This window comes from Guillardia theta, assembly GCF_000315625.1.
Source record: "Guillardia theta CCMP2712 unplaced genomic scaffold GUITHscaffold_76, whole genome shotgun sequence".
Lineage (NCBI taxonomy): Eukaryota > Cryptophyceae > Pyrenomonadales > Geminigeraceae > Guillardia > Guillardia theta.
The window spans coordinates 73159-85015 of NW_005434598.1; the positions used below are offsets into that span (position 1 = coordinate 73159).

The 11857-nt window shown below is 50.2% G+C and overlaps 5 protein-coding genes across 5 annotated transcripts in view; 3 read left to right on the forward strand and 2 right to left on the reverse strand.

Moving 5' to 3' along the window:
• Nucleotides 1–963: 963 nt before the first annotated feature.
• Nucleotides 964–1756, forward strand: GUITHDRAFT_89112 (hypothetical protein). Its single transcript, XM_005826244.1, has 2 exons — nt 964–1127; nt 1317–1756. The coding sequence occupies exons 1-2, from the start codon at nt 985–987 to the stop codon at nt 1651–1653; spliced, it is 480 nt and encodes a 159-aa protein (XP_005826301.1). The 5' UTR covers nt 964–984; the 3' UTR covers nt 1654–1756.
• GUITHDRAFT_154454 (hypothetical protein) lies at nt 1752–2344 on the reverse strand. The gene has a single exon (XM_005826245.1). The coding sequence runs from the start codon at nt 2300–2302 to the stop codon at nt 1928–1930; it is 375 nt and encodes a 124-aa protein (XP_005826302.1). The 5' UTR covers nt 2303–2344; the 3' UTR covers nt 1752–1927.
• A 1023-nt stretch (nt 2345–3367) lies between these two features.
• On the forward strand, nt 3368–5052 carry GUITHDRAFT_114524 (hypothetical protein; the record flags this gene model as incomplete). The annotated part of the gene is made up of 7 exons (XM_005826246.1): nt 3368–4114; nt 4179–4292; nt 4339–4408; nt 4457–4556; nt 4602–4817; nt 4871–4923; nt 4985–5052. 7 exons carry the CDS (start codon nt 3368–3370, stop codon nt 5050–5052), a joined length of 1368 nt encoding a protein of 455 aa, XP_005826303.1.
• A 2772-nt stretch (nt 5053–7824) lies between these two features.
• On the forward strand, nt 7825–11240 carry GUITHDRAFT_114525 (hypothetical protein; the record flags this gene model as incomplete). Its single annotated transcript, XM_005826247.1, has 8 exons — nt 7825–8055; nt 8274–8372; nt 8526–8653; nt 8995–9049; nt 9258–9325; nt 9661–10209; nt 10508–10685; nt 10824–11240. The coding sequence occupies 8 exons, from the start codon at nt 7825–7827 to the stop codon at nt 11238–11240; spliced, it is 1725 nt and encodes a 574-aa protein (XP_005826304.1).
• Nucleotides 11241–11393: 153 nt separating this feature from the next.
• GUITHDRAFT_114526 (hypothetical protein) overlaps nt 11394–11857 on the reverse strand; it is a gene marked incomplete at both ends in the record, with an annotated part of 1477 nt that continues 1013 nt past the window's right edge. Inside the window, 3 exons of the mRNA XM_005826248.1 lie at nt 11394–11465; nt 11517–11578; nt 11624–11651. Coding sequence (XP_005826305.1) covers nt 11394–11465; nt 11517–11578; nt 11624–11651 — 162 coding nt within the window. The remainder of the gene's footprint in view (nt 11466–11516; nt 11579–11623; nt 11652–11857) is intronic.

The window sequence follows — 11857 nt, forward strand, 5'->3', positions numbered from 1 at the left end:
CGGGTGCGGGGCAGGAGGGGGAGGAGGAGGAGATTGGGGGTGCGGGGTAGCGAGCAGCCGACAACGGGCAAGGGGGAGAGAAGTGACATGGCAGGGTGGGGTGCTGTTAAATTTTGTTTATGTGGGGTAGGGTGGTCACAATGTCGGCATAAGAAGGGTACGATCATCAGAATAATCGTGGTCAAATGTAGGTAGGGTACTGAGAAGGTAACAGGACATGGTAGGGTAGTACTGTAGCTTGGGTCCAACTGCGTGGTAGGGGTATGCGGGACAAGGCCAGTTCCGCTACACATTTACTAAATTCTTCAGAAACAATTTCAAATCAGACACGCAATTCAAAAAGCGAGATCATAGGGTAGGGGTAGTCCAAACAAAGGATGAAATTGATATTTTGCGAAATGATGACACTTGACATTTTTTACTTGAGAAGGATATAGATAAATAAGAACCCTGAGCTATCTGAATCATCCCATTCATTTCTGCCATGGCAAGTAACATCATAGTTTCTGAGGGTACTTGAAATTTTTCAGCTAGTGGGTGTCATTGAAGAGATGCGATTTGATACATTCACTACCGGTCATTTCATATATGAATATTGGGGTAGTCGAAGACCTCTGAACTCCCATATCTGTTTGGCTCGAGAAAACATCAGGCCGCAACCCAAGTTTGGAATCTTGCACTCTTTATTTTGAAATGTGCTTATTAATATCGGATATTTTACATACATTATTCAGACTTCAGCGAAATTGCGTTCCTGCATGGTGACCTGTCCCAACCAATCACTCACCCCATCAATAATCGAACACCCCTCCAATAACCCTGAGTACCCCCACATTTTCCTGATATTTTCTAGTCGAACCCACCCCTACAACCTTTGCAAGGGGCTGAAGTCGAGTCTGCCTCAGGACATAGTAGGTGAAAAGAAAAAGGCAGCGATGATGACTTACAGGAAACAGACGGTGCAGGAGCGCAAACACATCAGCAATGGAAGGACAAGTGCTAGACGGGAGCATCGAGATTGCATGGCGGGAAGGAGGAGAAACGAAGAAGGAAACGATCTCCTCTCTGTTCAAGGGCAAGAGATCTGTACTCTTTGCTGTCCCTGGAGCTTTCACCCCTACGTGTAGGTAAGTGCGAGCATTCTCAAATGTCGTAATGTCTTCATCACATGCATGTTACAAGCAAGATGTTTGTGTTCAGCTTGAATTAGAGGCAGATTCTTGTGAGAGGCAATAAGATTCAATTAGTGTGCGTGATGTTTCCTTCCTGCTGGTTTTATGTTCACTTGGTTCAATTCCTGATCCTTCTTTACACAGCGAGAAACATCTCCCCGGTTTCATCGCCCAATCGGATGAATTCAAGCAGTCGGGCGTGGATCTCATTGTTTGCTTGAGTGTGAATGACCCTTTTGTCATGGCTGCTTGGGCGGAGCAGCAAGGAGCAGGCGATAAAGTGAAGCTTGTTGCCGATGGGAATGGTACCTTCAGTAAGTCAGTGGGGCAACTTTCAGACAAGACGGCACACAACATGGGAATGAGATCCGAGAGATATGCGATAGTCATCGATTCCGACCTCAAAGTTGAGTATTTCGCGAAGGGTGATGGCTCATTTGCTGGCCCTGTGCTGGAGTTTCTCCGATCATCCAAGAAGTAACGGAACAAACCTTGTACAAATACCATCTTGGGGTTGAAGACTTGCCATAAAAAACAAGGGTGGTGCATAACGGTGATCTGAATAAACTCGACATTTTTGAAATATTTTTATTTGTTTCCGAAATTTACTTACTTTATGATCACACTATTGCGTTGATCACGAAGAAAATTTTATTCCGAAGAGTTTTCCTGATTGATTACATTATAACCATTCATATTGCTCAGAGAATCGTCTTATTTATCCTGAATGGTACAAGTGGATTTCATGGTTTCGTTCAGAAAGGTTGAGGTGAATCCACACTGTCACCTTGAATGTTGGCATCAGCAAAACTCAATGCGTTTCCTGCGCCCTGCATGGATGGGGTAGTGACGAACTTGTTGTACTGTCCCCGTGGGTGTGATCTATACACCTTTGTCTTGTTAAGCTTTTGCCCGGGAGAAATTGGGGAGAGCTTTGGAGTTCCAGCAGTTGGAGTGTCGATCATGACTTCAGGCACGTCGTTGAAGTCTTCGTCAATTTGGACCGTGACCAGCCCAATTCTTCCTTGGTACGGCGATCGTGAGCTTCCTGTGCTTGACTGTGAGCATTGGAGCCCTGTTGCATGAGCGTGCTGGTCTTGATGCTCGGGGATCGTATTGGTGATCGTCATTATGGATGTTTGATGTTCCGAATTTCAGAAGTTCGTACGAATACACAAAAATCAAGAGGGACAGAGAAGGTAAAGGAGAAGTAACGGTGTCGACAGTTCGCAATAACAATGTAGCGCGAGACTATGAGAGTTGAAATCAGAGTGCAAGTGATGTCAAACGACAAAACCTGACAAGACGCGAACTCTATGGGGAGGGACGAGGGAAGCTATGGAGGAAAACAAACGCTAGACCGACTCTTTGCATCAGGCGTAGCGATGGGGGTAGGGTAGGGGCGAATCTGAGGGCTGAGTGAAGAGATGAGGTTGATATAGGGATACTTATCGATTGTACCTATAAGAAAAAGGGTCTATGGTAGTACCATCTCCTTTGACTGAAGGAGTCGCCCAACATTTCGAGGGAGAGGGGGTAGGGGTGGGGCGATGGTAGTAAACGAAGATGACAGCGTTATAAGTACCAGGGGTGGGTAAGAGCTGCTCGAGACGGGTAGTGGTTTGTACCTCTGGTGGTGGTGCAAAATGTGCTGATGGAGGGGTAGTCTAGAACTAAAAGAAGGGGTGGGGTACTTGGGAATTGCTGTCATCACTGGCCGGAAGATCACCGGGCGGTGCCGTGTCAGCCAGCTAGGGAACCATGCGCAGGTTATGTACCCTCTGATGCACCCTGCTATGTATCAGCCACACGGTACTTGTTGCGTTCAGGGATGCAGGGTGGGCGGTGGACGGGGTTGGGAATGTTCTCGAGAGAGGGATAATGAGAGAGGAAAATGTTGAATAACTTACAGCGCGAAACAAGCCAGATGTAATGTTCAACATGGGGTGAAAGTGATTCCGACATCATGAAGACGATTCCTTCAGGAATGCCTGCTTTGAATGACTTGAATGACTTTGAATGACTTCATTGATGATGTTAAGAAGGCGAGGGAACATGCAGTCAAGATGGGAACAACAGTAGCAAGTTGGCTGCGATCATAATACGTTAGAAACCCAGACGATCTCCACAAGTTGACAGAGCAAAAGCAGACATGGATCAACAGACACTAGTAACGTTTGAATCCTGATTGAGCGATGCAGGAAAGTGAGGAAATGAAATCAAGGAAGCTGAATTCAGCATTGTTCAAGATCCAGCGGGACTATCAATTGAGCCATGGTGCTATGTGTGAGGATAAGACCATTTCGGGGACATTAGAAGCAGAGAACATTTTCAAGAGCCGATTCCAACAAGATCTCGTGACATGTATGGCTCTTGCAAATCAATTGCATCAGTGCTTTGTGGCTGTTCGAACGACTGCCAAGGACGTGGTAAAGTGCTCCAAAACAAAGCTAGATGCTCTTGTTGAATTAAAGCAATCACAAGCAGGATTTGAATTGCAAAATCATCTCTACCAAGTGAATCAAACGCTAGAGCAAATGGACGAGAACTTGTTGTTGACGCTGAGGAAAGCGCACAAAGCTCTTCAAGACAACATCCAAAAGATTGTCGAGGAATTCAAGAAGAAGAATCAAGCTGCGTTCCTTCAAAAAATTGATCTCAAGCTTGCCAACTACTTTGACAGGATCTCTCTGGTCCTTTTCCACAGACTGTCAGGCTCCCTGCAGGTCACGTGCCTCCGCCCTGACGACGAAGAGTACAAGCGCTGCTGTGCCGGAGTGATCGCAGCAGCGAATCGATCGTACTTTTCCGGCACTCAGTATGACCATTACCGCATTTCATGCGTCGTCAAGTTACGTCATGACAAACAAAAGCAGCATTTCAACGCACGTAACCAAGAAGGGAAGGTGAAAGGACTTTTCTGCAGTCTGGAGCAGGACGCGGTTGTCCATACATTGTTCTTTGGTTCTTTCTGCCAGCGCCGGTGCATCTTCATTTAACCTGCAGAAGAAATTTGATCTCGGAGACCCAGCGGAGCACATGATGGATATGTATCTACAGCTTGCAGGCTCTGCTTTTACGCCGACACTTCCCATGACCTTCTCTAGAATGAGCACACTGGTGCGGTGGGTCCGGGCTGATAATCAGATAGTAACGTGTGCAACAGAGTGGCGACAAGGCAAGTCTTGTCGAGGAGAACATCACGAAGTTCGATGACGATCCACTGCAAAGGGAAGGTTCGTGACAAATTTGTCCTGTCATCTTTCGATGAGCCTGCACCCTAGGAATAGCTGACGGAGCACTGTCTACGTTTCTCAAGAAGCGTCAGATCAGATGTCTTGCGCTGTGTCGTGTAAATATTCTAGAAGATATAGGAAAGCAAAGGTCAATCGCTCTTGTTGCATCCGTTGTGTTGCATCCGTTCTTCAGTATGACGAATTACATCAGAGAGCTGATCAAGATCAATGCCGAGATCGAGATTAACGACCCATCGAGGATTCTGCCAGAGTATCTCATCTTCTACACTTTGGAGAAGGAGGCCGCAAAATCTGCATCCTTACTTGATGAGCCAACACTGAATCCGTCGGCCACAAAGGACAGAGTTGTCCTTGCTCCGGGAGGATTCGGAGAGCAAGACCTTTCTCGGTGACAACCTTCAGCATCTTCATCCTTCCTCCACCTTGACCCTTGAAGCTCAGGCTCCTATCGCTCGCTCCCCCTTCGCCAATCCAACAAGACAACGTCGAGCAGGGTCAGCAAGGGGACGGCAGGAAGGATCTCAGCGGGGTCAGGAGAATGTTGGAGCTGCACAGGAAGTTGCATCGACGGCAATGAAGGACACAAGAGACATGTGCCGGGAGGTGCTGTCGTCTGTGAGTGAACGCATCTCGTCGATCTCGAATCATGCCGAGCAGAGCATTGCATCTATAAGTTGTCATGACAACCTTGGAGCCATACTCTCTTGACTTGTCTTGTTTGCTCTCGTGCAAGGCCCGAATCTTACAGCAAGGTGTATTCTACATGAATGATATGGAAACCAACCTCTGGTCCTTATCTTCTAGAAATCCCACATTCGTCTAGTCCTCCTCCTCCTCCTCCTCTTCATCGGCATAATCTTCTTCGTTTGCACCCCAAATATCTGCATTCCGTATCTTGTTGATCTGAACCTCTGCAGGGTGATGAAGCATCAGTATTAGTTGAAAGAGCAGAGGAGATAGAAGCAAAAAGCACTTACTTATGACGTGAACGATCTTGTAGACCACAGGGACTGTGAACAAGAAACAAATTGCAACGAGAATGTACAGCATGCCAGTGGACATTTGCATTGCAACGAACAGCATCGCATCTACATCTTGAATTTCTGACAAGAACAATAGCAAGAACAAAGCTTTCTGTGGTCTACAGTATTCCATCTTTAGAAGACACTTTAGTATGCTTCGATGCAATCGTTTGATGTCTTCAATGTGTGTATGTCTTGATGTCTTGATGTCTCGTTGTCTTTTCTTATGAGTCTTGATGTCTTGATGTCTTGATGTCTTGATGTCTTGATGTCTTGATGTCTTGATGTCTTGATGTCTTGATGTCTTGATGTCTTGATGTCTTGATGTCTTGATGTCTTGATGTCTTGATGTCTTGATGTCTTGATGTCTTGATGTCTTGATGTCTTGTCTCGTTCCCTCACAACATGTCAAGCAGGCTCAGCGGCTTCATTTCCCATCCGGTTACACTATCACCCGACATCTCATCCTTCCCTGGCAGAGCAAATCTGATGTATCTTTCGAAACTGATCTGAGAATTTCAAATGTTAAAAAACATTTTCATGATAATCAAGTCAATTTGAGTGATTTCTTCCAATCTTGATTTCATAGGCCCATTTGTTGCTCTGGCCCGGAGCGTTCTGAGGCGGGGGGGGAGGGCAATCGAGGCGGGGGCCATGGGAGGGGACGGAACGAGGGGAAGGGGCGGAGGGAGGAGGAAGAGGGAGAGAGAGAGAGGGGAGGAAGGGGAGGGGAGGGGAGGGGGGCAAGTACTGCAGGTAGGGGAGGAGGGAACATGCCGGGAGCGAGGGAGGGAGCGAAGGAGCGAAGGAGCAAGGTTTTAGGGAGAGTTTAGGGTGGAGGTTTTAGAACGGGAGAGTGGGCGTGCTCAAGGGTGGGTAGAGGAATAGAAGAGAAGGGAAGACAGAAGGCGGAGGAGGGAGGACGTTGATATGTTGCTTGCAGAGAGGTCAAGTCATCGACCAGAGCACGGCCTTCGATCATGCTTGGCGGCTCCATCACCAGGAACTGTGTGTTGGCGCTAGGGCCCCGTAGACGCTTGCTGGTTCATAAGGCAAGGACGAGCTCGTTTGCGCTGCTCTCTGTCGGAGGAATCTTGTGCTGCTACTGCCCGTCTTTCATCTCAGCCTTCCTCGTTACTGCTCCACAGCCAAGACAACGTTACCATCCTCTCATAGGAACTACCGGCCGTCCTTTGATCTCTTACCCACCCAACGACATGCGAGCGCGTCTGCTGTCGAGAGCTGCTGAGGGAGGGAGAGCTGCAAGAGGGAGGGGAGGAGAAGGGGGATCAGGAGATACAGCAGGGCAAGGAGCTTCCTCGTCAGACCTGTTGAGGATCTCAGATGATTTCGATGCCTTCGATGTTGAAGACATGGGGGTTGATGAGCTGAGGATGAAGTTGAAGGAAAGGAGCCTGTCGGTTGATGGAGATGTTGAAGTGCTCCGGGTACGTTTGGTTGCAGTTGTTGTTGATGATGGAGATGATGATGATGGAGACTTTGATGTAGGCGACGATGGTGGTGGTGGTGGTGGTGGTGGTGGTGATGAAAAGTTTGAGCAGGAAAGATTGTTACAGCATTTACTTCAGAAGCTGGAAGGTGAAGGTGAGGCGCTTGAGAAGATTGTGATGTAAGGCTCACAAGTTGCATGTAGAAGCGGAGCTTGACTCAGCATACGAGAAGATTTCAAACAAACAGAAACAGCAAGGTCGAGAGCTGAAGTCGAAGACGACAAAATCTGTGAAGGAGGAGGATGAGGAGGAGGAAGGAGAGCAGGAGAAAGGAGGAGGACAAGGACGAGGACAGATAGATACATTGAGATGGCTCTATCTAGATGCAGAGTCAGTAGCTCTCCTGTCCATAGATCAAGTGAAAGATGCCCTGCAAGAGAGAGGAATGTCGGTAGACGGAACCGACAAGAAACTTCGAGCAGCCCTCCGTAGAGCCATCGAGGAGGACGAGGACGAGGACGAGGAGCAGGACGAGGAGGAGGAGGAGTTAAAACCAAGAGGGTCGTCGAAGGGGCAGGAGAATGATGAGAATGATATGATCACTGTTGAAGAGATTATGTCATTGAAGCAATCAGAGCTGAAGGAGGTTCTCAAGAGCTATGGGCTCCCATCAAGCGGCATCAAGTCTGTACTGCAGGTGCAATAGAGGAACACCCTCTCCTTCTTTCGCTTGTCAGCGTTCGCTTCTCATCTTCCTCCCTCTCCCTTCTCTTCCCTCATCCTCCCCTCCCCCTCCCCCTTTCTCTCATCCTCCTGTTCCTTTCATCGATCCTTCTTTCCCTGTCTTCTTCCTCCTTCCCTTTCCTCCCCCACCCCCCTCCTTGTGCTCGTGTTAATCCAGCCTTGGGATCAGGGGAGGCTCATGGACTTCATAGAGAAGGAGCTCAAAGTCAAGCCGACCTCCAGCAAGTCTTCTGTTGACTCGGACGAGGTCCTAGGAGCATTTGACAACGCGCTCGATGAATGGTTTGGGCTTGGCACTGGCGCCAGGGGAGTTTTCCGCAAGAAGGCAAAGGAAGGCTTCTGCCCTGGCTGCGGCTGCAAACTTCAGTCAAGCTCGTCATCAGCTCCAGGCTATGTGCCGGAGAGCAAGGTGAGAAGAAAAGACTGCTCTTCCTCCTCCTCCTCCTCCTCCTCCTCCTCCTCGTCCTCCTCCTCCTCCAACACCACCATCCTTTCATTCGTCTTCTTTTCTTCTCCTCTCCTTCCTGCCTTTGCGGTTTCTTGCTCTTGGCTAGGAAATGATTGAAATGATGGAGATCATGATGATGTGTTTGTTTTGGATTGTGCTTGTGACGTTTTGCTTTTCAGACAGGACAAGAGAAAGTTGTATGTGTGCGGTGTTATAATTTGCAGCATTACGGAAAAGTCAATCCAGACCTTACAGCACAGAACGCAAAATACACCGAGGTGAGGAGGAGTGTAGTTGGAGCATGGAGAATCGGGAGGAGCAGAAAAAGTTCAAGGAGAGGCGGAAGGGGAGGAGGAGGAGAAAGGGGGGATAGAGGGGAAGAGAAGAGGGGATCGCAGGAGGAGGCAAGACATTGAATAGACGGAAAACAGGTCTCCCCAGCCGCATTTCGGTCGATCCTGGCTCCTCTCAAGAAACAGAGTTGTATCGTTTGCTATGTCGTTGATATCTTCGACTTTCACGGGACCTTCTTGCCGGACTTGAAGGAAATAGTGGGAAGGTACCTTCTCTTTCCTCCCTTCCTCTTCCCTTGATGTTTCCTTTCTCCGACATTATTTTATCATTCGCTTTCGAGGAGAAATTTGACAACATCTCATCTCTTCCTTTCCTTTGACTCTTCTGCTTTCTTTCGGTTTCATGTTTTTCTTCACTAACTTTGCTCCTTCTCCCTTGTCCCTCCCCTCCTCCCCCCTCGACTCTTCCCTCTTCCCACTCTCCTGCTCCTCCTCCTGCTCCTCCCCCTGCTCCCCCTGCTCCTCCTCCTGCTCCTCCTCTCTTTTTCAGGAATCCTGTCATCCTTGCGGTCAACAAGGCGGATCTTCTTCCCACTGACTTTCGCAGAGATCGAGTCAAGCAGTGGGTGAGGGAAGAGGCGAAAATCCTCGGCGACTACTTGGTGAGGATTTCATTTATGATCTTACTCATCTGCAAACATAGATAATGATCGTGACGATGATGATGATGATAGAGATGGTGGTGGAGGACATATATGTTTGACAATGTAAAGAGAGAAGATGGTGATGTCATCTTCTCTGAGGTTTCTTTGAATTGCTCTAGTCGAGTTGATTGTTTGAGTTGATTATATGAACTCACAACTCTCGCAGATCGTAGATGTAGTTCTTATAAGCGCGGCATCTGGTTATGGTGTAAAGCTGCTGGAGCAGCAGCTGAGGTCGGTCTTCTCCTCTTGCAAACTTCCTCGTCCTCGTCCTGTTGCACCTCCACCATCACCTCCTCCTCCAGCTCATCCACCTCCTCGTCCTCGTCCTCGTCCTCGTCCTTGTCATCGCCCTCGTCCTCGTCCTCCTCCTCCTCCTCGTTGTTCTCCTTCTGCTCCACGGTCTTCTCCGCATCTTCCTCCTCATCTTCCTCATCCCCTTTCTCTCCACTATCAACATGATTCGCTGATTCTTCTAATTCGTGTGTTCGTCTCTCACTACTACATCTCCCGTTACTCCCTTCCCCTTCTCATCCTCTCCCCTCCTCACTCTGACATGTGCTGGGCAGAGCCTGGAGCTCGAAGAGGAAGCAGAACATCTACATTGTTGGAGCAGCCAACGTGGGCAAGTCGACCCTGGTCAATCGACTGCTGGCAGGAGATTTTTCGCAGGTGGGAGAGGCCAAAGTGAAGATACGGGGGAAGCTCGTGGAGGATGAGGAGGAGCTGCGAAGCCTCGGGGTTGATCTTCCTGCTCATGCTGCCCCTCCCGCTGCCGAGGACGGGAAGGAGGAGGATTCGAAGGAGGTGCAAGAAAGTGCAGGCGCGGGGAAACTGCAGACGTTCAAGATGCCAGACGACTTCAAGCTGGATCTAGGGGAGGACGAGGAGGACGAGGAGGAGGAGGAGAAGGAGGGGGGTGCAGAGCTTGCTCAGGACTTCGAGTACAAGGACAAGAGGAAGCTGCAGAAGACTGAGAGAGATCACAGAACGAGAGTCCTGCGAGGAATGCAAGGCGGAGTCACAACCTCCTCCCTGCCTGGCACGACCCTTGACCTGACTGAGCTTGACCTCGGCAACGGTTACAGCATGTTTGACACACCAGGACTCATTGTCCCGTAAGATGTCGCATGCAGCCCCCTCATCGTTCTGCTCCTCTTTCTCCTCCTCTTCCTACCTCCTCCTCCTCCTGACCCCCCAATTCTCCTCCTGCTTTCGCTCTTGCTCTAGTTCTCCCATCTGTCCCCCTACTCCTGTCCTCCTCTTACTCCTTCTCCTCCTCTTCCTCCCACTCATCCTTCTGCCTGACTCTCTCCTCCTCCTCCTCCTCCTCCTCCTCCTCACCACCACCACCACCACCACCATGTTGCCACTGACGTCTGCTTTCCTTTCTCTCCCTCTTCCTCCCTCTCTCAGATCTCAGCTCACCAACATGCTGACCATGGAGGAGCTCGCCGTCGCCCTCCCCCAGCACAAGGTCGAGCACGTCACCTACCGTATCCCCGCGGGCACCTGCGTCCACCTGGGCGCCTTCGTCAGGATTGAACTCCTCACAGACAAGCCTTTCTTCTTCACTATTTTCGTCAGCAACCTGGTCAGCTCCCCTCCCAGCTCGCCCTCTCCCTCCCTCCCCTTCCCCTTCCATCCAAGCTGAACCCCTTACTCGTCCCCAGCTGACCCCTTACTCGTCCCCAGCTGACCCCTTACTCGTCCCCAGCTGACCTTGTTACAGGTGACGATCCACGTCGGCAAGACGTCGAAGGCCGAGGAGTTCCGGTGGGCGCAGGTTGGGAGGATGCTGAAGCCTCCGATGACGTCGGAGCGACTGAAGGCAGTGGGGGAGTTGGAGGAGACTATCCTTGACGACTACGGAGACTCGTGGGACGTGGCGTGTACCGACATCGTGATCGCTGGGTTCGGGTGGGTGGCGCTGACGGGGATCGGACCGGTGAGGGTGCGGGTGCTGGCACCCAAGGGGGTAGGGGTGACAAGACGGTCACCGCTGATGCCGTTTGAGGCGAGGACGTCGACAGAGTCGTACTCGGGAGGAGGAGACAAGAAGGGAAACTCGAGGAGGACGAAGAAGCTGACGCTGCCTGGGAACATGAAGCTCTCCCGGGGAAGGAACACGGGGAAGAAGATGTACTGAGGAGGGAGGGAGGGAAGGATGCGGTGATACTTCGGTGAGGGACAGGAGGTGGAGGAATGAGATGTAGGAGATGAACTGCAATGAGGAGAGGAGGAGGAGAGGGGGGGATGCAGATAAAGAAGAATGAGATTCACTGTGAAGAAAGCTCCTCCTTCACTTGTCCTGCACGACGCTGTACGCATACCCTGAAACAAGACAGCCCAGCAACCAGAACAACCCCAGCTCCTGCCCAGCAGCAAGTCAGCTGGAGCCGAGCAAGGAAGAAAAACTACGAACAGACGCATGTTTCTTCCAAATGGTGTAGTTGATGATGATGGTGAGAACTTTGTTCATGTTCCCTGCAGTCACGTCAGGCTCTAGAGGTTCTCCGGTCTCCTCTTCACCTATCACTGAGTAGGAGGTGGCGGACACCTGGATAGACATGAATCGTCATGGAGGAGCAGGAGTGGAGCAGGGGCAGGGGCGAAGGTGGGGAATGGGTCAGGAGAAGGAGGAGGAGGAGGAGGAGGAGGAGGAGGAGGAGGAGGAGGAGGAGGAGGAGGAGGAGGAGGAGGAGGAGGAGGAGGAGGAGGAGGAGGAGGAGGAGGAGGAGGAGGAGGAGGAGGAGAGAGGAAGGG

What these genes read in the sequence shown, in the direction of transcription:
- GUITHDRAFT_154454 (XM_005826245.1), bottom strand. Translation starts at nt 2,302, where the DNA reads ATGACGATCACCAATACGATCCCCGAGCATCAAGACCAGCACGCTCAT.
- GUITHDRAFT_89112 (XM_005826244.1), top strand. Translation starts at nt 985, where the DNA reads ATGGAAGGACAAGTGCTAGACGGGAGCATCGAGATTGCATGGCGGGAA. An exon ending in GCTTTCACCCCTACGTGTAG is followed by an intron (nt 1,128 to 1,316) that starts GTAAGTGCGAGC and finishes TTCTTTACACAG; the next exon opens with CGAGAAACATCTCCCCGGTT.